This window comes from Delphinapterus leucas, chromosome 4 (genome assembly GCF_059928025.1).
Source record: "Delphinapterus leucas isolate spDelLeu-1000000601 "Yukka" chromosome 4, BTC_Dleu_Yukka2, whole genome shotgun sequence".
NCBI lineage: Eukaryota > Metazoa > Chordata > Mammalia > Artiodactyla > Monodontidae > Delphinapterus > Delphinapterus leucas.
Genome location: NC_143132.1, coordinates 42,777,501 through 42,798,926, shown reverse-complemented (window position 1 = coordinate 42,798,926; position 21,426 = coordinate 42,777,501). Strand labels below are relative to the sequence as shown.

Below are 21,426 nucleotides of genomic sequence, written 5' to 3'. Positions count from 1 at the left end.
TAATTTCTAGGTTTTTTTAATCTTATTTAAGGTGGTATTTTCAACTATTAGATTTTCAGGTCTAATTCAACTAAACATTCACACAGGCCACATTTGGCATCATCCTACACAGGACAGAAACTACGTCTTTTGCCAAGAGGGCAGGTGAGACATTGCTTTTTCTTGGAAGGCCTTGTGGCGGTCCACACAGGTGGTAATTCAGGTGCAAGAAGATGAGCCTCATGTTGGGCAGGTGCAAGAGCTGTTCTGGTTTAAAAGCCTCACGTCCCACAGGAGCCTATACCTCTTCTAACAACTCCACAGGCACAGCTTCCAGGGTCCCCACAAGGGACATGCCCATTTACAAGAGTCACTGCACTCAGGCCCAAAGCATGGCATGCCCATCAGGTCTTTAGGGTTTATTTACTCTTTCTCGCAGTGCACATTCATTTTATCAGTCAGGGTCATTTTTATCAAAAGCCTAGAAACAAAGTGACAATTTCTGTCACGTTACCAGGGAAACAAATCAAGAGAACTGAAGGTGAAATTCTAATGCAGAGTAGGAAAACTTTCTGTAAACTCTTTGCTCAAAAGTATCTGTGTATACGTGTGTGTGTGTATACACACACACATATTGTTGTTTTTCTGGTTGTCACTCCACTGTTAAAAACTTGTAATGGCTTCCCATCATCCATTAAATAAAGTTCAAACACCTAGCTTTAATTAAATGTCTGTAATAGTGAGACCTCAAGAGAATTGTTCAATTTTAACCACTAACTCAATTATTTCACCAAAATATTCTGTGCTCCACCAAACTTGACTGACACGTCTATTTGTCAAACATACTATGTACCTCTCCTATAGTACTTAACATATTTTATGTCATAGCAGAGTCCATGTGCATTGCTTACCTTTGCCACTACCAGGGCTCCAAATTTCTATGTAGAAGGAGCTCAAGAGATGGCATCAATTTTGTTAGTGGGGAAAGGAGTAGAAAATCACCTTAAAGCTGCATTTGTACAGGTAGTACATTCTTTTTTATTTAGTTTACACTGTTTTTTTGGGTGGTTTTTTGGAGGATTCACTAATGCAGCTTATGGATAGGTGTCTGAAAGCTCTGTCTTAGCCTGAAATCGCTAGAAAACAGTCTAAGACAAAAGTTTACATTATAGAAGGGGTACAGTCCCAGGGACACAAGAGTGAGAGAAAAAAAGGAAGTAAATCATGCAAGGAGGGAGCGCAAATATAAGAGGGTTTGTAATAAAGCTAGCTACAGCTTCGCTCAGTCTCTCAGGATATGTCCATAGTCTGAAATTACAGACCCTTGTCAGAAACTGGCGTTTAGTGAAGTAGAGACGAAGAACAAATAATCTACTGGCTTCTTCCTGTATCCAGCCTCTCATTGGTTAAAGTCCATTCCAAGAGTTGATAACTCCCACACACTTCAGGTTTGTGTTATCTGGCCCCTCCCAGCAAGTACTAAGGAAGCCAGAGTCCCCAGCCCAGGTGCAGCAAGCACTCAGGTGTGGCGACCTCTACTTGTTAGTTGGCACCCATCCAAAGGCATCCCCAATCTGTGGCAGTAGTAGCAATAGCAGCAGAAAACTGCAGGATGGCCTGAGCCTTTGCTAGGGTTTCTCCAGTGTGGAAACAATTCAAGTGGCTCAAGCCTTAAGGTGAAGGGTAGCAGGAAACGTGAAGCCAAACATATCTGTGATGGTGTGTAAACCAGGGCCATGACAACCCCCAAAGTCATACCCTGTCTCCACCCTGTCTGACAATACTAAGGAGCCTCAAAGGAAAGAATCACATCTTAATTTCATTCCATTTCTCTCTTTTTCTGATTTAGATATTTTACATTCTACTTCTATTCTTTTAGTGGTAACCCTAAAGATTTTAACATGCATATGTAGAAGAAAAATCTAAATTAAGGCAATCGCCACCATTTTTCCTAAAAGATATAAGAATCTTATAACACTTCCTCCTAAATAAGATGCTACTGACATTATGTATTTGGGATTTATTAGGGCTTACTTTTTTTTTTTTTTTTTTCGGTACGTGGGCCTCTCACTGTTGTGGCCTCTCCTGTTGCGGAGCACAGGCTCCGGACGCGCAGGCTCAGCGGCCATGGCTCACAGGGCCCAGCTGCTCCGCGGCATGTAGGATCCTCCCGGACTGGGGCACGAACCCGTGTCCCCTGCATCGGCAGGCAGACTCTCAACCACTGTGCCACCAGGGAAGTCCTGGGCTTACATTTTTTAAGTGCATAAAATGTTATTATCATTGTCTTCCATAGTCAACGACTGTTAGATTTTCCCCATATATTTCCCATCTTCTTTGTTCTCCATATCTTTTTGTATCTTCTATCTTCCATCTAGTATGGCTTTCCCTCTTCCTCTAGAATTGTTGGTGACAACCTTATACTCTTGCTCTCTCTTGGTCTAACAAAATGTCCATTTCACTTTTGCTCTTCAAGGATATTTTGGTGAACATATTTCTGAACTGACAGTCATCTTTTCTTAGCACATTGAAAACATCATTCCTCCGAAAGCTGGCTTCCATTATTACATTCAGAGGTCAATCCTCAGTCTAACTGTTGTCCTTTGAAGGTAAATAGTTTGTCCTCTCTGGCTGCTATTAAGATGGTTTTTTATTTCCAGCGTTCTGCAACTTCACCGTAATGGTCTATACTGGCTTAGCTGTGGTTACAAAATTTCAGAGGGTATGTCCATTCCTCTCCCACCACCAAAGTTGAAGACAGGCTTTCCTTTCAGTCCCTTGGAAAGGACAATTTCTTCCTAGTTTACCTTATTGGAGGGAATAGCATTTTGGAGTCTCAGCTTTACGTAAGTTAGTCTCCTAATAGATGCTCTATTTGAGCAGGCTCTGGCTTCTTTTTTATTCCCACATGTTCATGAAGCACTAGAAATCAACGTGCAAGTTTTTGGGGGAAGCAAATGCTCTCAAGTGAAAAGCCAGCTTCAATGCTCGATTTACCTCCTAGGTTCCCAATATTTTAATTTTTGGCCACTGAGTATTTGCAGATCATTGACACATTTAAAAAGATTTTGTTTTTCTTTAATATTATATCCCATATTTTTAAGTTATTTTCAGCAGGAGAGTTGGCTAAAATACATAGTTTGTCATACCACAGGAAACAGAAGTCTTAGGTATCTCTATATCCTTCAGAGCTCTACACCTACCATCCAATGCCTCGCACATTGTATGTGCTCACTAAATGTGGCTGACTTGATGTGAAACATGACATTATAATAAAGAATATTCAAATTGCTAAACATGAAAATCAGGGAAGCTTTTCATTAAATTGTAGCTTTAGTCAAGATTCTCAATTCAGCATTTAAAAATAACTCTCAGATGAAATATAACTTTATACTATATTATTGTTTGGTCTAGACATAGATTTTATTTGAAATAGGCTTAGATTGGTTAAACTTTTTAAAGTATATAATGTAAGGCATCACAATCCAAGATTCATATATATACTAAGACTCACTACATGGAGACAGAATTTCATGCTTAAATTGTCAAAAATAAACCAAATCTTTTTTTTTTCAGCTAAGTAGAAAAGAGGGTGAATTTAAAAAATTCTTGAAGAAGTCATTGTGGTTTTTCAGGAATAGCATTTTGGAGTCTTGGCTTTATGTTTTATTTTTTTGCTACATGTTCCAAAATGGTCATTGTTAGTATGATTTCCAAAAAGAAGGTGCACCTAATGCAGGGAGTTCTAGGAGATGAGGGATCAGGAAGGAGGGCAAAAGCAATTTCAGTAAAGAAAGAAGTCTTTCTAATCTTCTCAACCACCAAGGGCTAACTTAATGTAAAAAGAGTATTACTGACAGAAAAGAGAATTTCATGCCAGCCCTCAGCAAGAAAGTTGATGAAGCCACTCCATCAAGCTGGGTCATTCTTAATATGTTAATGCTTTCCTACTTAGAATTGTTTTCTCTTTTTCTATCAACACCAGGACATTATGAAGGCTATGCTGACAAAAGCAGAACAAAAAACAGTGGACAATCCCTCACTGTGCTAACAGGTGGGAGCAGCTGGACCAGAAGAGAAGTAGACTAATTTTTTTAATCATCCTAAAATACGAGCTTTTTAATCATTCAAAGCTGTGAGCCTCCTGGCTCAGAATAAAGGCCAGTACTGATCTAAAGAAATTCAGTGGATAAATGCACACTTAGTGCAGCCATCATTTTAAGCTTTGCTTATAAAAGCTTTTTTTAGATGGCTTCTGCATTCCAAATTCAAGCACTGTAGCTAACCTAATTTGGGCTTTGAGCATCAGCATGAAGACATCTGTACTTCTTAGTAAACCATTATCATTAGCCCTTCATAGATGAAAAGCTACTTTACTTGGAACACTGCCTGTAATTCATTGCCCTTGATGTAAGAACAGGACGATTCTTCTGCACTTCAAATTCCTAGAATATATCTGTTTGCCTTTGGATTCCTAATCTGGAATTTCCTTACCATAAACATGTAAAACATTTATAGCCTACTAATGAGGATAATCTAGGATTAAAATGTCTTCTTTTCAAAATGGTACCCAAATTTGGCATTTCTCTTCCATCTTTCACAATACTAAAAATTCTATATTCAAAATTGATGCAACAAACAAAATAAGAGTACTGTCAAAGAACACACAGTGAAAGTAATAATACTCCTTATAACATGATTCCATAAAATTTCACTTTCAGCTCAAATTGTAAAATAAAATAACCTTACAAAATAAATAATCTCTTTCGTTGTGATTTCTCACAAAACAATACAGCAAGCTTCAATAATAGAGTTTTAACCACAATTTGAAAACACACAGTATGGTTTCACCTAAATATACAGTTAACTGATAAATTTGTACCAATGCCTGGTACAACTGGATTCACAGTTCTCATAAAAATGTTTGTAATCTATTTCAATAGGAATGCTATCAAAGGAAGATATAAAGTGGCAGTCCTCAAACTAGCATATGCATGCCCTGGGGATACATAACAACTTTTTAAGGGATAAGCAGGCTTAGATAGTTTCAAAAGAATTAATTTTCAGATCATCAACTTCTTAAAAAAGGAGAACACCTCTGGTCAGGGCTTCTCCTAGGATAACGGCCCTTCACCAACTTTACAAATGAGGAGCAAGCTTCCCACCCATCCAGTATCTTATTACAAGTTGTTCCAGGGCATAGAAATCTCCATAGCCCTCCAAACAAAGGCAGTTCAACACACTGGTGCTTTGGCTGAGAAAGTGAGTGCGTCTCCTAATTAGGCAACACAGCCTTTTTAAATTGAGATGGTTTCTAATCCTTTGCCTTCTTCAAAATCAAAAACAGACCTAAAGAGCGTTCACATAGTAAATGATTAAAATAATGCTTGGTGAAAGATATCTATGTGATTTAGGGTTATAATTCAGGAGTTTAAAGAACTAGTGAGATTACTATAACACAATTCCCACCATCTTTTTATCTATGTGAACAGCATTTGCACTTATAAAAACAAAACCATCAAACAAACAAAAAACAGACAGAATTGATGCTGAGCCCTGTCTTATCTAATCATAAGTAATTTTCATTCAGGTAAACCTAAAGTAATAGTTTAAATGTCCCATCGTCTCATTAAGAAACTATAATGAATGCATTACTTTTAACAAATATATATAAAAATGCATATTACATACAGTTCATCATTTTTGTACTACTAATAATAGTAATGATAAGTCATTTCAGAAGAACTTTTAAAATCTTTAGAATTGCACTGTCCAATACTACATCCACTTGCCACATGAGGCTAGGAGCACTTGAAACGTGGCTAGTCTAAACTGAAATGTGCTATAAGTGTAAAATGCACACCAATTTCGAAAACTTTGTAAGAAAATGAGAATACAAAATATCTCATTAATAATTTTTATTTTGATTACATGTTCAAATAATATTGTGGACTTATTGGGTTACAATGTATTATTAAAATTAATTTCACTTGTTTCTATTTTTAATGAGATTGCTCAAAAATGTTCAATTATATATGTACTTCATGTTATATTTCTATTGGACAGAACTCTCTTAGAACCTTATGGTCCAATGATACAAAAATTGATTTTAAATGTATATGTTTTTAAATGTATACTGTTTTAAATGTATATGTTTTTATTGCACAGAAGTATGACAAGGATATCAATACAAGACTCTCAAATGTAAAAGTAACAATAAAATTTTAAAAATCTTTGTCATTAGCTTATCAGCTAATGACATTATCTGATAGATTTGTGTTCACAAAATGTTGTAGTTTTGTTCCCAATTACCTGCCAATTAAGTAGCTGGAAAAAAAATGTTATTTACACTATTTCCTCAGCTAATATTTCCATTCTTTTCCACACTATCCTGGATTTTAGGCTTTCAAAGTCTGCAAACTCAGTCTTACATTTCTCCCCACATACTTTAAAAGTATTTTGTAACATGTGGATATTTAAAAGTTGTCAGTTATGAAAAGAAAAGTATATTACCTGGATAAGCACACTGTAGCAGAGCTATCGATTTGCCTCCAGGGCCAGCACACAGATCCAGAACCTTTTCCCCATCCCTCAATTCCAGAGCCAGTACTGGGAGAAGAGAGGCAGCATTCAGGAGATAGTATTTTTTTAGGTTTCCAATTTGGTGTCTTTCTGAAGGCATTCTGTGTGGAGTTCTGCTAAGGTAACATTTCATTGATTTAGGATAGTAGGGTAAAGATCCTTGAAAGAGTGAGTGATAGCCCTTCAAATGTAAATCCTTTTCCAGTTCAAAAGGATGATTGAATCGGTTAAGAAGCACAGCATATTGCCAACATGATGGAGATGTTAGTATATCCCTAGAGAGAAAAAGAAAAACAGAGGGATATTAATATTATACACAGCAATACAATCTTATATTACTAAGTGAGGGAATGTGGTCCTAGTTTTACACTTTACTTACCTGTGATTTTCAGAGCCAAGAGTAGTATTACAGACTTTTTCTTTTGCCTCAGGCTCCCATATTGCTCAACCCAGTACTGTTATGTTCCTGTCTATATTTAAAACTTTGATATTTTGTTCATCGTGGGTTTTTTTCTTCTGTATCAGTTTTGGTCATTAAAACAGTATTTACCTTGGTTACAAAGTTTTAGGGGCTCTGCACCAAAGAGTAATGCCTCACTTGCCTCAGTCTAGTCCCTCCCTGCAGATTATCTTGCCAAAAAACCATGGCCTGTCTTTAACATACCTCGAAATCCATCAAAATAGATTTTAGTCTATCACTCTTTGTGCAAGGAAGAGTTTTTCTTGGAGACAAATTTTAAAACCTGAGTCTATTAATATTAAATGGAAAAGAACTATCATTAAAGGGTGCTTAAAGGAATGAGTGTTCAAGTTTTCCTCTGATGAAGAGAAAAGTATGGAAAGCTAACTACAGTGAACACTACAGTAACAGAGTTAATGAGGCAATCAGTGAATCAGATGATACAAAACCAAGGATGGTTTAAAAATCACTCATGGATTGATGGTGCAGGCTTTCCCTGCCCCCACCTCTCCAACAGACTTACCGTCCTCATTTTTTACTTGGTCCAACAGTTAGATCTGTTGACAATCACAAGCTCACATCAACTGACAAATGATACAGCAGGAAATATTTATTTACAAGCTGACCTTTCTAACTATTTGGGAGCCTCATTAACCACAGTCAATTAAGTAAATTCCAGCTGCTACTCACCCTGGTGTGGCCTATGTGAAGAATGACTGAATTGAAATGTAACACCTGCAACGCTGGATGTGTGCCATGCGAATTTCAGATGAGGCTAACATGTGAAATTGTTCTTTTCACTGCCTCTTACTATGATGGTGCATCACAGAAGCCCAGTGTTTCAGCTGTACCGGAGGATGACAATCTCTTTAAAAACATGCTTCACAAACTTTAGCGTGCATCAAGTGCCTGTAAGAGACTGCTGGGCCCCACCCAGGGCTTTCTGTAGGTCTGAGGTAGAGCCTAAGAATTTGCATTTCTAGCAAGTTCTCGGGTGATATTGATGCGCTGATCCCCAGGACCACACTTTGGGAACCAATGCATTACACTGGACCCTAAAAGGAAATCTATGAACGCCACGGTTGTAAACCTTATGTCAGTCCATCCTAATCTTCCTCTCCAAACTGGATGAATATCTATCCAGAGTTTTGAGTCATGTAGTAACAGGGAAATAATGCTCAGAAACATAATTTTATTAATACAGACTAAAGTGGCTTGGTTTTAAATCATGTGTCCATCCCTTAGCTAACAAGGGCTAGACACTTTCAATTGGCTTTATATACTTTCAATTGGTTAATATCTGGCAGGGCAAATCTCCATCCTTTTTTCTTTCTTTCTTCACAACTTCCAAAGCTATCTTAGAATGTTTATTGTTTCAGATGAACATGAGAATCAATTGGTCAATTAAAAATATTTTATAAAATATTTGTATAGATAAATAGATAACTTTGACTAGGATTATATTAAATGCACTAAATTTGGGGAGAATTAACATTTTATTGTAGTCACTCTTTCCAACTTTCACCACAATATGTTTCTCCATTTATTCACACTTCCTTTCAGACCCCTTAGTAAAGATTATTAATCTTGCATATTTCACTTAACCTTACTGTATAAAAGGATTGTTAGTTTAGGAATACTACTGATTCTTGTACATTATCCAATATGTTAAATCTTGAAGGATGAGGAGGAATTAGCCACAGGATGAAATGAAAATACAAATTCCAGGGCAAAGGCCATAGCGGCCATAGCACGTGTACAGGCACAAAGGTATGACAGACAGTGCACTTGGGGAATTAAAAGTAGTCTAATGTGGCAGAAGGTTATGTGGGTCAAGTATAAGATGATAAAGTTTTAAAATATTACCTTATAAATTTAAAATTCTTATAAATGAGAAGTCATTGAAAGACTCTGGGGGGGGAGCCTTGTTAGATTTAAAAACATGTACTTATGGCAGAGTGAGGCAGGAATCTTCAGAAATTATTCTATCTCATTCTTCAACAACTAGATAAAATAAGCCCTTGCTCAGAACAAATAAATTTTCTGATCCCTCTTCACCTACACCCAGCCTACTGAACTACCTGAATTTCCTGGAGCAAGTTTTCTTTAGCCTTTAACAGTCTCAGCATAGACTGTTCCCTCTGCCTAGAATGACCTTTCCACTCTCACCCCCTTCAGCCAGACTTAACTCTCCTACTTGCTATTCATGGGGCAGTTTAGGCTTTATCTCCCCAGGGAAGCCTCTCTATCTACCACCCAATCCACCCACTCCATGTCACCCTGATAATATTAATAATAATAAAAATTACTGATCAGATGCTTACTATGTGCTTTTTGCATGCTTACCTCATTTCACCATCACAACAACCGTGAGGGGCAGCTATTATGCTCATTTTAGAGGTCAAGCTAACTGAGGCTTTCAGAGATTTGGCAACTTACCCAAGGTCACATCACTGTTTAAAGAGAAGTCCCTGATTCAAAATCCGCTGGCTTTAAAGCCTAATAGGAGTGTGAGGCCCTGGTACTGTAGCACAAGTGGTATATGACACGAAGGAGAAGAGAATTTCTACTCCAACCCTCACCTAGTGCCAGTGGCCCCATTCTTCCTGAAGCTTGACATACGCAGCCCTTGGGAACCAGCTGCAACAGGATCAATTCAATGAAGTGACTGCTAAGGCTGCTCGGGCTGGTACTTCCCGGCCCGGCGAAAGCAAAGCTGTGTATTAACGTGGGTCTCAGCACCCACCTGCCAGTAACCACGTCTTCCCCCAACACACACACACACACCCTCCAGCGCTTGCATTGGTGGGATGCCCTGATGCTGGTGGCTACTCACTTCAAAAGCTCTGATGGATGGGCAAGTAGCCCAGCAGGCAGTGGAGGGAGCACATATTAGAAGACTCAAGAAGACACTGGCCAGGCGCCACACTCCAGGTCTCCTCTCAAGATTCATGAGGAGGAGTCTGAAGCTGCGTCACTTAATAAACTTCAAGGCCAGAAGTGCAAGCACACCATCAGTCAGCAGAACGGGGACCTAGAAGATCAGTGACCTGCAAATATTTTGCTAGTACTTCCACTGATACCATTTTGAAAAAAACTATGTACCCTCTGGAACATTTTAAGTTGACATCAAAATCTTCACCATATGTTTAAGGATGTCATTTCCAGCATACTGTAAAAATTGACATTTTAAAAGACAAATTATACTACTTTTTAAAATCTATCCAGTGGAACCTAAATATCAGAGTGATTTTGAAACCCAGCACTGTCCATTTAAAAATTCATGGACTGACTCTTCTTGAACAGGTGGAAATTTTACACTGTTCCTTTCCCTTTTATTTACATTTTATTTCCCCATATAACTTTATCCGAATACATTTTTGTGCTTTTAATCTTTATTACCCTATCATATTTCTCTCTCTCTCTCTCTCTCTCTCACACACACACACACACACACACACACACACACGTGTATATACTAAATTTATTTTCACTGTAGCCTTAAAGCTCTGTGTTTTATGGTAACTTCTGCATTAGTCACCAATAAAATTACTAGTACAAAATTGATCAAAATAACTTATAGATTTGATAATCTATAAATAATTTGATAATTAAACATAAAAATTCATAGGAAATTTCTTTTTCTTTTCTTTTTTTTTTTTTTGCGGTACGCGGGCCTCTCACTGTTGTGGCCTCTCGCGTTGCGGAGCAACAGGCTCCAGACGCGCAGGCTCAGCGGCCATGGCTCACGGGCGCAGCCGCTCCACGGCATGTGGGATCTTCCCGGACCGGGGCACGAACCCGTGTCCCCTGCATCAGCAGGTGGACTCTCAACCAATGCACCACCAGGGAAACCCCATAGGAAATGAATCTCTTAATGAAATGAGCTTTTTCTCCCTCATACATCCAGCAATGAATATTACCTAGTGCTATAATGATCAGGGTTCAACATCAATTCCTATTTTGAGTTTTTAGAAGGGGTGAGAAAAACCTTCACTTAAATAAATAGGTGAGAATTAAATATATTTTGTTAAAACAATGTCTCCGTTTTGTTATAATTCTTTCTGAGTTATGATCTCAAATCACTAAATGACATATCTTCAAAAATATTTTAAATAATCTGTTGGCTGACAACTCAATTGGAGGTCCTTTACTTATGCTGAAAGCAAAACTTGGAGACCATCTGACCTGTCAAAGAATTTGGTAGTCCTTAGTCATTTACAATTATAGTCCAATAGTCTCTGGCAGGGGGAGTTCTGACACCCTGGAGGAATGCAGTGTGGAAGAGTCAGGATGGTGAAAGTGTGACCCTTCTTGTAAAGTGGGACAAAGACAATGTAGAAGGGCAGGTTAGTAAAGGCGAATAAGTACCCCCTCAAGCAACAGGGGAGCGGAGTAATCTCCTGAAAAAGCATACATGAAAGCCGAGGATCTGGAAGTTGATTGCTATAACATGCCTGTGCTCACATATCCCTTGAAAATTGCACAATATATTATTTGGACAATGTTTGTTATATGATAACATGATTTTCAACTTTGCTGTGATTTTCTTTTCTCTTACTATTCTATACTCCATTCTACCTTCCTAACTAATGATGAGGATAAAATATTATCTTATCTACACATCACTAAACACAACTGCTTAGTTCTGTATAAATGCACAGATTACAGAACCCACTAAACATTCATGGTTAAAATACAGAAATCCCTCTTGTGTTATTGCTATCACTACCCACTAGAGGGCGCTCATTCAATCATTTTAAAAGTCTGGTTTAGAAATCAAGAATAAATCAACTCATGGAAGTGCATCAAGGTATGTTTTCATGCCATTTTATTTCTATTCTTCAGAGTGTCTAATAATGAGCTGATTGCCTCCTACTCTTTCTTGACATTGTTTCCTCCTTGTTTCTCACGGAAGGGCAATCTATGTCCGTATTTGTTAGCCACAGTACCTCAGATTGGAAGTCCTGAGTGGAGGTTTGTGTTTGGTGGAGACAACAAAAGCCTGAAAAGACTGCACACAAGAAGTCCCTTATGTCCCTATATCAGGAGACATGTGCATACACTCCCAAGACTGGGACTCCAGACCCTTCACAGCAGCACACTTGGTAGAGGAAAAGGCACAGACTTTCAAGGCACAGGCTTGGACTGGCCATAAACCGAGACACCCGGAAATTTTTCTAATCTCTGACTCTAAAAGGGGCTAAAAGTTACTACTACACAGGGTGTGCACAGATTAAGGTTGAAAATGTGTGTAAAGCCAAATAAGGGTCAAAATAGAAATCTAGATACTAGTTCATTTCTGTTTTCCTCAACCAGCCCACTCCACCCCCACCCCACCCTTCATTCTGGTAATGCAATCTGGTTATATAATATTTTTTACTGCTATATGTGAACTATGTGACCTCTGGGTTAATGAGGAGAATGTTAAAAAATCTATATATATATATATTTACAGACAGGTCAGACTTAACTATGGCTTTTTTTTTTTTTTGCCTTCCACAAAGTACACACAAAATTTCCAAAGTTCATAAAGATTTACAATTAATCCTCCCCTCATATATATTTGAGGAAAGACTATATATAATCCATCTTTGTATTCCCAATGCTTAGCACAATGCCTGGTATATAAACACTGCCTAAGTTGTGAATACATACGTAGACCACTTGCACAAGCCTTAAGATAACTGGTTCTTTAAGACCCTCCCTTGTCAGGGAAGAGACAAGTCAGTAAGTTATGACAATACAACCTTGAACAAATTACAACAGCTGTATCATCAAAATGCAATGGAAACACAAAGGGCAGAACTAATTTTGCCAAGCGCATATGGGACAGCTTGATGAAGAATAACAGCAATAGTAATAAAAATAATTCTCACATGTACTGAGGGCTTACTATACGTCAAACAATATTCTAAACACTTCATTTTTATATGTAAATTCACTTTCTCTTCCCAAATAATTATATGAAACAGATACTATTTTTCCCACTTTACAGACAAGGGTAGTGAGGCACAGACATGTTAAAGAATTCTCCTAGGTCACAAGCTACAAGATGCACAGGTGGGATCTGAACCCCCACTTTAACCACTATACAGAGGGAAAAAGGAGAGCATCATTCCTGGCCTGAAAAGATGGCGGAGCCCGTCTAGTCATGATAAGACATTTAGTCCAAATGTAATACTGCAGACAGTGGGGGAGCAGAGGAGGTGAGTATCCCAGGAGTGACACATTGCAATACAGCAGCATTGAGAAGCAGCATGACAGAGTGGGTAAGAGAAACTACCAGGGCTTTTCCAAATGTGAGCTGCGTGTCACTGGGCAAGTTACTTAACCTCTGCATGCCTCAGCTTTCCTATCTATAAAATGGAAATAATAATAACTACCTCGAAGCGTTGTACAGGATTATGTTATCATCTGTAAAGTGATTAGAACACTGTCTGGCATATAGTGTCATAAAAGTGGATGCTAAACTAAGCAAACAAACAAATACTAAAGGGGAGAGACTATGGAAAAGGGCTGTTGCAATGTCAGGTAAGAAACAATGAAGGCCTAACTAAATAGTAACAGTGATGATAAAAAGGAGATCCAAATTAAGAAACTTCTCAGGTAAAAGCAAAAGCACTTGGTGGGCATTTAGACTTTGACGGGGGCAGGGTAGTGGTGTGTGGTGGTAGTACAGAGTTAGGGAGACCCCAAGACCACCCTTACTTCTGACACCAACTATTAAGTTCGGGTTCCCCAAGACCACTCTCAGGTTGATTATTAGCGAAAAGCAATTTTATTAGCTATATTATAAGCTATAACTCACTGTTACACTCATGGTTATGGTTACAGCTTATTACAGTTAAAATCACGCTAGGTAAGAGATGCAGGATGCAGAGTGTAGGACAGTTCAAAGCATGAAGCTTCCAGTTGTCCTCTTCAGTGGAATCATGGACAAGGATAACCTTTCCCCGTAACGATGTGTGACAATATGCACAGGAGTACTGCCAACCAGGGAGTCCTGGTGTCTAGATTTTACTGGGGCTCAGTCACACAAACATGACTGACTACCCACTCAGCTGACCTTCAGTCTCCAGCCCCTCTGGAGGTTGGAGGCAGGAGCCCTAGCTGATACGGTGGCCCAGAGCCCCCACCTCACATCACGTTGTTACACTCCCCCATGTTGCCCAAGCCCCCAGACTTTTAGGCAGAGCATTCCAAGGGCTTAGAGATCACCTCCAAGGAGCTGAGGGCAAATGTCAGACCTATCTCTGAATAAGGTTCATTCTTCACTAAAAGGTAGTAAAAGTGTGGAGGAGGAAAAAGGAAACTGAATTGACAGTGATGCCTTCAACTGAGATAGAATATGCAAGCAGCAAATGGCAACATAGGTTTGGTAAGGGAAAATAATAATCTGCTTTTGAGTTTGCCTGGTACGAAACTAAGTAAAGTTATCAGAAAACACTGAAGCTTGGCAAGGGCTGCATCACTTGAGATGACAGCACATGAGGGAAGTTTAGAGTCATGCCACGAATGGGCTCACCTTAAGGAGAACATGTAGGTAACAAGTAGGGCAAAAATTGAATCCGGGTAAACTCCCAACTTCAAAGGGCTGCTAAGAGTGTGATGGCAAGAAGTTTTTACAAAACGATAAAATTAAAATAAACACTAAACCTACCCCACTGCTACAGAAAACTAAAACTACTGAGTAAATTATTAGCTTTCTAAATAGCACAAAAACGCACTCACCTTTCCCTGGAAGTACATAGACTCTGCAAGCACAAGACTACATCTTGCAAATAAATAGTTAAAAAACAAAAGTATTTCTGTTCTTATTTCTCCATGCCATCCTCCATGCTCAGACTACTTTCTAAGCTGAGAAAGCCTTTATTCTGCCTATGGCAAATTTAGCACATGTTTATGCAAAACTTAAATTACCATGAAAACCCAACAAAAAGGTAGATGAAGCAGAAGGCATGGCTAATTAAATGGACTGCTCATTTTGGTTAGGGTCAAATAATAATTTATAAATCTGTCTGAGCACAGTAAATAGAAAAATAACTCATTACAGGGTCTGAGCAGCCAGATAAAGTCTGAAGACAATAGACCTCTTTAAGTTTTTTTTTTTAAATCATCCATTTATGCCTAATTACATCCCAGGTATGAGAGGCATATAGAATAGGGGTTAGCCATGGGAGTTCATGAACGAGAGAGCCTGGGCACAAATCCCAGTTTTGCCACTTACTAGCTGAGTGAACGTCGGCAAATTACTTAAAGTCTGTGCAGTTCCCTCAGGTGAAAAGTGGGAAACAAACTTCAGAGGTTTGTTCTAAGGGTCAAAAAAAGTCAGTATTGCCTGGCACATAATAAGCATTCCATAGGTGTTTGGCTATTTGGCTATTCTATTTGAGTAACTCTGCATACTGAAAACCTCATGAATTAATTACACACTTCACTATTCATTCCTTTCTTCTCTGTGATAGAAGACACCCATTTAAAAATCTAGTTTTGAAATAAAACTACAACTATAAACTACATTTTCACATTACAGTATTTACAAGTTTCTAAAACAGTTTGTCTAAAATTATTTCAGAACCACTTCATACTTTATTAAATCACCAAGACCTGGCTTCTCCTCAGGTCTCTGCTGGCACCATCAGGCTTTGATAGATAAGACTAGGTACTCCCTGGGTTTCCCTGGTGGCACAGTGGTTGAGAATCTGCCTGCCAAGGCAGGGGACACGGGTTTGAGCCCTGGTCTGGGAAGGTCCCACATGCCGTGGAGCAACTAGGCCTGTGAGCCACACTACTGAGCCTGCGTGTCTGGAGCTTGTGCTCCGCAACAAGAGAGGCCACGACAGTGAGAGGCCCGCGCACCGCGATGAAGAGTGGCCCCCGCTCACCACAACTAGAGAAAGCCCTAGCACAGAAACGAAGACCCAACACAGCCAAAAATAAATAAATAAAATTAAAAAAAAAAAAAAAGACTAGGTACTCCTGCCTATTTCTATTGGGATATTTATGGAATTAGCAGTTTATATAGTTTTAATCATGCGCCTCCTCCTCCATGAACAGACTGTCTGAAAACTGGTCCTGGGGACTGTCTTGCTCTTTGTATTTCACAGTGTATGGTATACTGTATCAGGCACTCAGTGTAAAGAACCCATAGAGCAACATACTGACCAAACACAAAACTCACTAAACATACAAATCGAACTTCTCTCACATATAGGCATTAAATATTTCTCATTTCTGTTTTCTATAATACATTTAAATCATTTGTGTGTGTGTGTGTGCACAGGCATGTGTGTTCAAAACACAGCCAGCTATAGATATGGGGAAGAAATGTGATTACCAAATAAAGTGACTTCAGCTGAGATAAAGCAGTGTTGGCTTTAAAGACTTGTTGCATTATCTCCTGAATTCCAGAAACTAGTTAAATATCCTCAAAATTTTTCTTTCAGATTTTTCTGTTACAGTATAATTAATTTTGTCAAACTGGTGGGCAGTCCTGTTTCAAAGATCAAAGCAATTTCTTAAGGCAAGGGCATACCAACTTTTGCTTATAACAAAATTATCACTACAAAGTTTTCTTTCTACCCTTTCCATTTTCCCATGAGCCAATCTATTTCTTCCTCCTTCTCCCTTCTGAAGCCTCAGCAGGAAATGGAAACCAGGTTTAGATTCCTTTATCTTTTATCTTCACAGCACCCCTCCCCCAGATGGGTTTATTTCTTGTTCTATCATAAAGCATCAAGAGATGAATTATACTAACCTTACTGTATGCCAGGCATCTCCAAGTTCTCTGGAATATTCCTTTTCAAAATGATCCAATACAACTTTGCAAATCTGTTTTGCAACCTTCCTCTCTGATTTTGCTTTCAGCTATGATGATAAGAAAAGGTTGCTGACACACTCTGATGTTACCAATTTACTGAACTTCAACATTATCAGTACAGTTTTTTTCTTAAGATAACACTTTTTTCCCCCTGATAATTACTAGTTCTTACAACAGGAGTTGTACCTCACACATAACAAAACTGTATTGATTATCTACTTATGAAAAAAAGGTTTCTCCAAATGATTATTGCTCAAATGTAAAGCAAAGGGTAAAGCAGAATTGCGGTGTTAACACAGGAATGTGTGTCAAAGGAACGAAATTAATTTAAATAAGCCACTCTATATGTTAACATTAGGAGAACTGGGTGAAATGGGCACAGGAAGTCTTTATTATCTTTGCAATTTTTTTGGAAATGTAAAATTATTCCAAAATAAAATGTATTTAGAAGAAAAGTCACTCTAGTTTCCTGTGGAAACGTCCTTGCAGTTCTATTTCATTTACTAATCCAAGAAAAGTTTACCTATGTAACAGATATCTATCCTGTAAGCTCCCAGGACAGTACAGAGTCTCAGCCCTCCAAGAGGTTGCATTGTGCTCAAAGCTGAAAGGAGTGGATATTAAAGTCTGCAGGCGGGACTGCAGACAGGTTATTTGAGGCGGATGTGAGTCTTGGGAGAAAACGACAGAGACCGCTCACGTCAAAACACTCGGCATTATCCTAGAGCTTTGGAATGAAGCCAGAGAAACCCAGCGATCACCAAGTTCCCACATCCCAGCCCCCTCCCTCGCCACGCCGTCGGTCGATAAAGTTTCTGGTTCAGTCACAGGCACCCGGCTGGATCCCAGCCCTCACCCGGGTCAACATCATTCCGTCAGTAGAGGTCAAACAAGAAGTCAAGACCACCGGGCACCTTAAGGTTGCAGGGAACCAAAAGCTCTGCCTGTTTCCCGAGTTTCGCCGGAATTCTCTCCCATCCCTTACTTTTCCGGTTCAGCTTCTCGCGAGATTCTGCTTTGCCTGAGTTATCGAAATCTCGCCAAAAACCCTAGGTCCCGCGAGAGGCAAGCGCAAAGCTACTTCTGCCGGTGGCTGAAGGAGGCGGTGCGTACCTGCTCCGAGGGCGTGGCTGGAGCCCGTGGGCGGAGCCTTGGGCAGTCTGTCTTCAGAAAGTCGCGCCTCACGCTGAACAGTCTCTCAGTGCTGTGTGCTTGAGGCTCAGTAAAAGGATGGAAGTGTTTGTCACTATTAGGTACGTTGTATGATCGTTGTTCTAAGATGTTCCCAGAGGCGAAGCTAGTTACTGTTAATCTACCAAATCCGAAGACCCCCGTTATCCCAGATATTCAGGACTCAAGATAAAAGAACGGATATGATGAAAAAGATATTGTCACTCATTTCCTAGAGATGGCCCATTGGGATAATATCTCTCTTTTAATGGGGAGGGTTAAAGGATTAAATTGATTGAAATACACAGGTAAAGCGTCTAGCATAGAGACTAGGGAATAGTAAATGCCCAAATGTTAGCTGCTACTGTGTATTATTTTCACTATCTTGATCTTCGTGATTATCATCAAGTTCTGATACCAAATGCCTGATGACCAAAATGACCTTACACCCTACACCCTAAAAAATGACCCTCCTCACCCACCTTTACTAGGGGAAGTGTTACTGGTTCTCAGGAAAGTAGTCCCTAATATTTAATGTCCATTATAATTTTGAGACCCTTGATGCTCCAAATATCAGTATAGTGTATAATATAGGTGCAAATCTTAGGACCATGTAAAAAGATAAATTTCATTACCCCAAATGTGATTTGAAGCTTAATATATTTATTTATTTAAACAGGTTACCCAATAATCTAAAAATGAATTTAGATTTGGTGCAAAAGAAAATATAGTACCAAGGAGTGAGATGATTAAATGCACTACTCTGTTGAAAGTTTAAGGAAAAGTCATTAGTCTACCTTTTAGCCTCAGAGATTTTATATACTTTTTTTTTTTCTGTACTCATTAGATTGCTGCATTTAGTGAATCAATGTGGTAGTATATTTGCAATGTAGACATATAAAAAACTTTAAAGGAGGTAGTAGAAATCATATTTACTATCTTTCTATTAGGGAAAGGGGATATGTTATGCTTGGAAAGCTGTCATATTTGTTCTATTATATTGTTTTGTGATTTCTTTAGCACATTTCTGTTTTCTGAATTTTAAATAAACTAATGCTCATTGAAGAAAAAAAATTTTAAGCCTATGAGAATGAAAATCATGCATAATGCCACTAGAGATAATCACTATTAACATTTTGGTGTGTTTCTCTAATTTTATGCATTTTCAAGTTTGATAAGACTATGTATAATGTATCCTCTTTGTTTTTATAAGCATTTTATTTTATTAAAAATTCTTCATATACAGTACATAATTTCTAGAAGTTGCATAGTAGTTGAAGGTATGGAGTTAACATACTTACTAGCTATCCTATTATTGATAGACATTTTTGCTCATGAATCTTTGCATGTCTGATAATCTTATAATTTTTAATTATGTCCTTAGTCTAGGTAGGTTTTCAAATCTTATTAGTTATTTTATTCCTGTTTTAAATTACCTGCTCATATCCACTTATCTAGAGCTGTCAGTGCTATTTATATTTGAGATGTTAACCATATCACATTTTCAACTACTTTGCCAATTTTTCTTACAATCATTTGATTTTAAATGTGAAAATAGGGCTTCCCTGGTGGTGCACTGGTTAAGAATCCGCCTGCCAATGCAGGGGACATGGGTTCGAGCCTTGGTCCGGGAAGATCCCACATGCTGCAGAGCAACTAAGCCCATACACCACAACTACTGAGCCTGCACTCTACAGCCCGCGAGCCACAACTACTGAAGCCTGAGTGCCACAATTACTGAAGCACGCACGCCTAGATAGAGCCTGTGCTCCGCAATGAGAAGCCATCGTAATGAGAAGCCTGCGCACCTCAATGAAGAGTAGCCGCCGCTCACTGCAACTAGAGAAAGCCCACGCACAGCAACAAAGACCCAACGCAGCCAAAAATAAATAAATAAAATAATAAATTTTTTTTAAATGTGAAAATATTTTAAATTTTTATGCGATCAATTGTTTGAGTTTGTGATTCCATTGCTTGGAAATTTCTTCCCACAGAGGGGAGCTACTTCTTTTTCTTTCTCCCTTTTTTCTTTAGTTTGATCTTTCTCATTTCACCTTCTAATCTATCTAAAATCAATATCATTGTATCATGAGAATATTAATGGATTTCCCCTAACCAACACCAAATAGCTACTGAAGAATAAACAAGGTTCCACACTGAGTTTTAAGGAACTGCTTTACAAGCAGCTCATATAGCTCAATATCAAAAGAACAAACAACCCAATCAAAAAATGGGCAGAAGACCTAAATAGACAATTCTCCAAAGAAGACATACAGATGGCCAAAAGGCACATGAAAAGCTGCTCAACATCACTAATTATTAGAGAAATGCAAATCAAAGCTACAATGAGGTATCACCTCACACTGGTCAGAATGGCCATCATCAAAAAATCTACAAACAAATGCTGGAGAGGGTGTGGAGAAAAGGGAACCCTCCTACACTGTTGGTGGGAATGTAAATTGATACAGCCACTATGGAGAACAGTATGGAGGTTCCTTAAAAAACTAAAAGTAGAATTACCATATGACCCAGTAACCTCACTACTGGGCATATACCCAGAGAAAACCATAATTCAAAAAAACACATGCACCCCAATGTTCATAGCAGCACTATTTACAATAGCCAGGACATGGAAGCAACCTAAATATCCATCAACAGAGGAATGGCTATAGAAGATGTGGTACATATATACAATGGAATATTACTCAGCCATAAAAAGGAACGAAATTGGGTCATTTGTAGAGACGTGGATGGACCTAGAGAGTGTCATTCAGGGTGAAGTAAGTCAGAAAGAGAAAAGCAAATATTGTATAATAACGCATATATGTGGAATCTAGAAAAATGGTATAGATCAGGGGTCCCCAACCCCTGGGCCACGGATGGGTACCGGCCCTCAGCCTGTTAGGAATCGGGCCGCACAGCAGGAGGTGAGAGGTGGGCAAGCCGTGGAAAAATTGTCTTCCATGAAACAGGTCCCTGGTGCCAGAAAGTTTGGGGACCACTGGTATAGATGATCTTATTTGCAAAGCAAAAATAGAGACATAGACGTAGAGAACAAATGTATGGATACCAAGGGGGAAAGGAGAGGGGAGGGAGGAATTGGGAGATTGGGATTGACACGTATAATTTATTGACACTATGTATAAAATAGACAACTGGGCTTCCCTGGTGGCACAGTGGTTGAGAGTCCGCCTGCCGATGCAGGGGACACGGGTTTGTGCCCAGGTCCGGGAAGATCCCACATGCCGCGGAGCGGCTGGGCCCGTGAGCCATGGCCGCTGAGCCTGCGCATCCGGAGCCTGTGCTCCGCAACGGGAGAGACCACAACAGTGAGAGGCCCGCGTACCGAAAAAAAAAAGACTACTGATGGGAACATACTTTATAGCACAGGGAACTCTACCTAATACACTGT

At 39.0% G+C, this 21,426-nt stretch overlaps 1 protein-coding gene across 2 annotated transcripts in view; it reads right to left on the bottom strand.

The window, feature by feature from the left end:
• Nucleotides 1-17,842, bottom strand: part of NSUN3 (NOP2/Sun RNA methyltransferase 3) — a 64,573-nt gene extending 46,731 nt beyond the window's left edge. For both annotated transcript variants that reach the window (XM_022581973.2, XM_022582059.3), the window contains exons 1-3: nucleotides 17,701-17,842; nucleotides 16,782-16,891; nucleotides 6,493-6,836 (exon numbers count right to left, since the gene is read on the bottom strand). In XM_022581973.2, coding sequence (XP_022437681.2) covers nucleotides 6,493-6,836; nucleotides 16,782-16,891; nucleotides 17,701-17,715 — 469 coding nt within the window. In that variant the 5' untranslated portion in view covers nucleotides 17,716-17,842. The remainder of the gene's footprint in view (nucleotides 1-6,492; nucleotides 6,837-16,781; nucleotides 16,892-17,700) is intronic.
• Nucleotides 17,843-21,426: the final 3,584 nt, after the last annotated feature.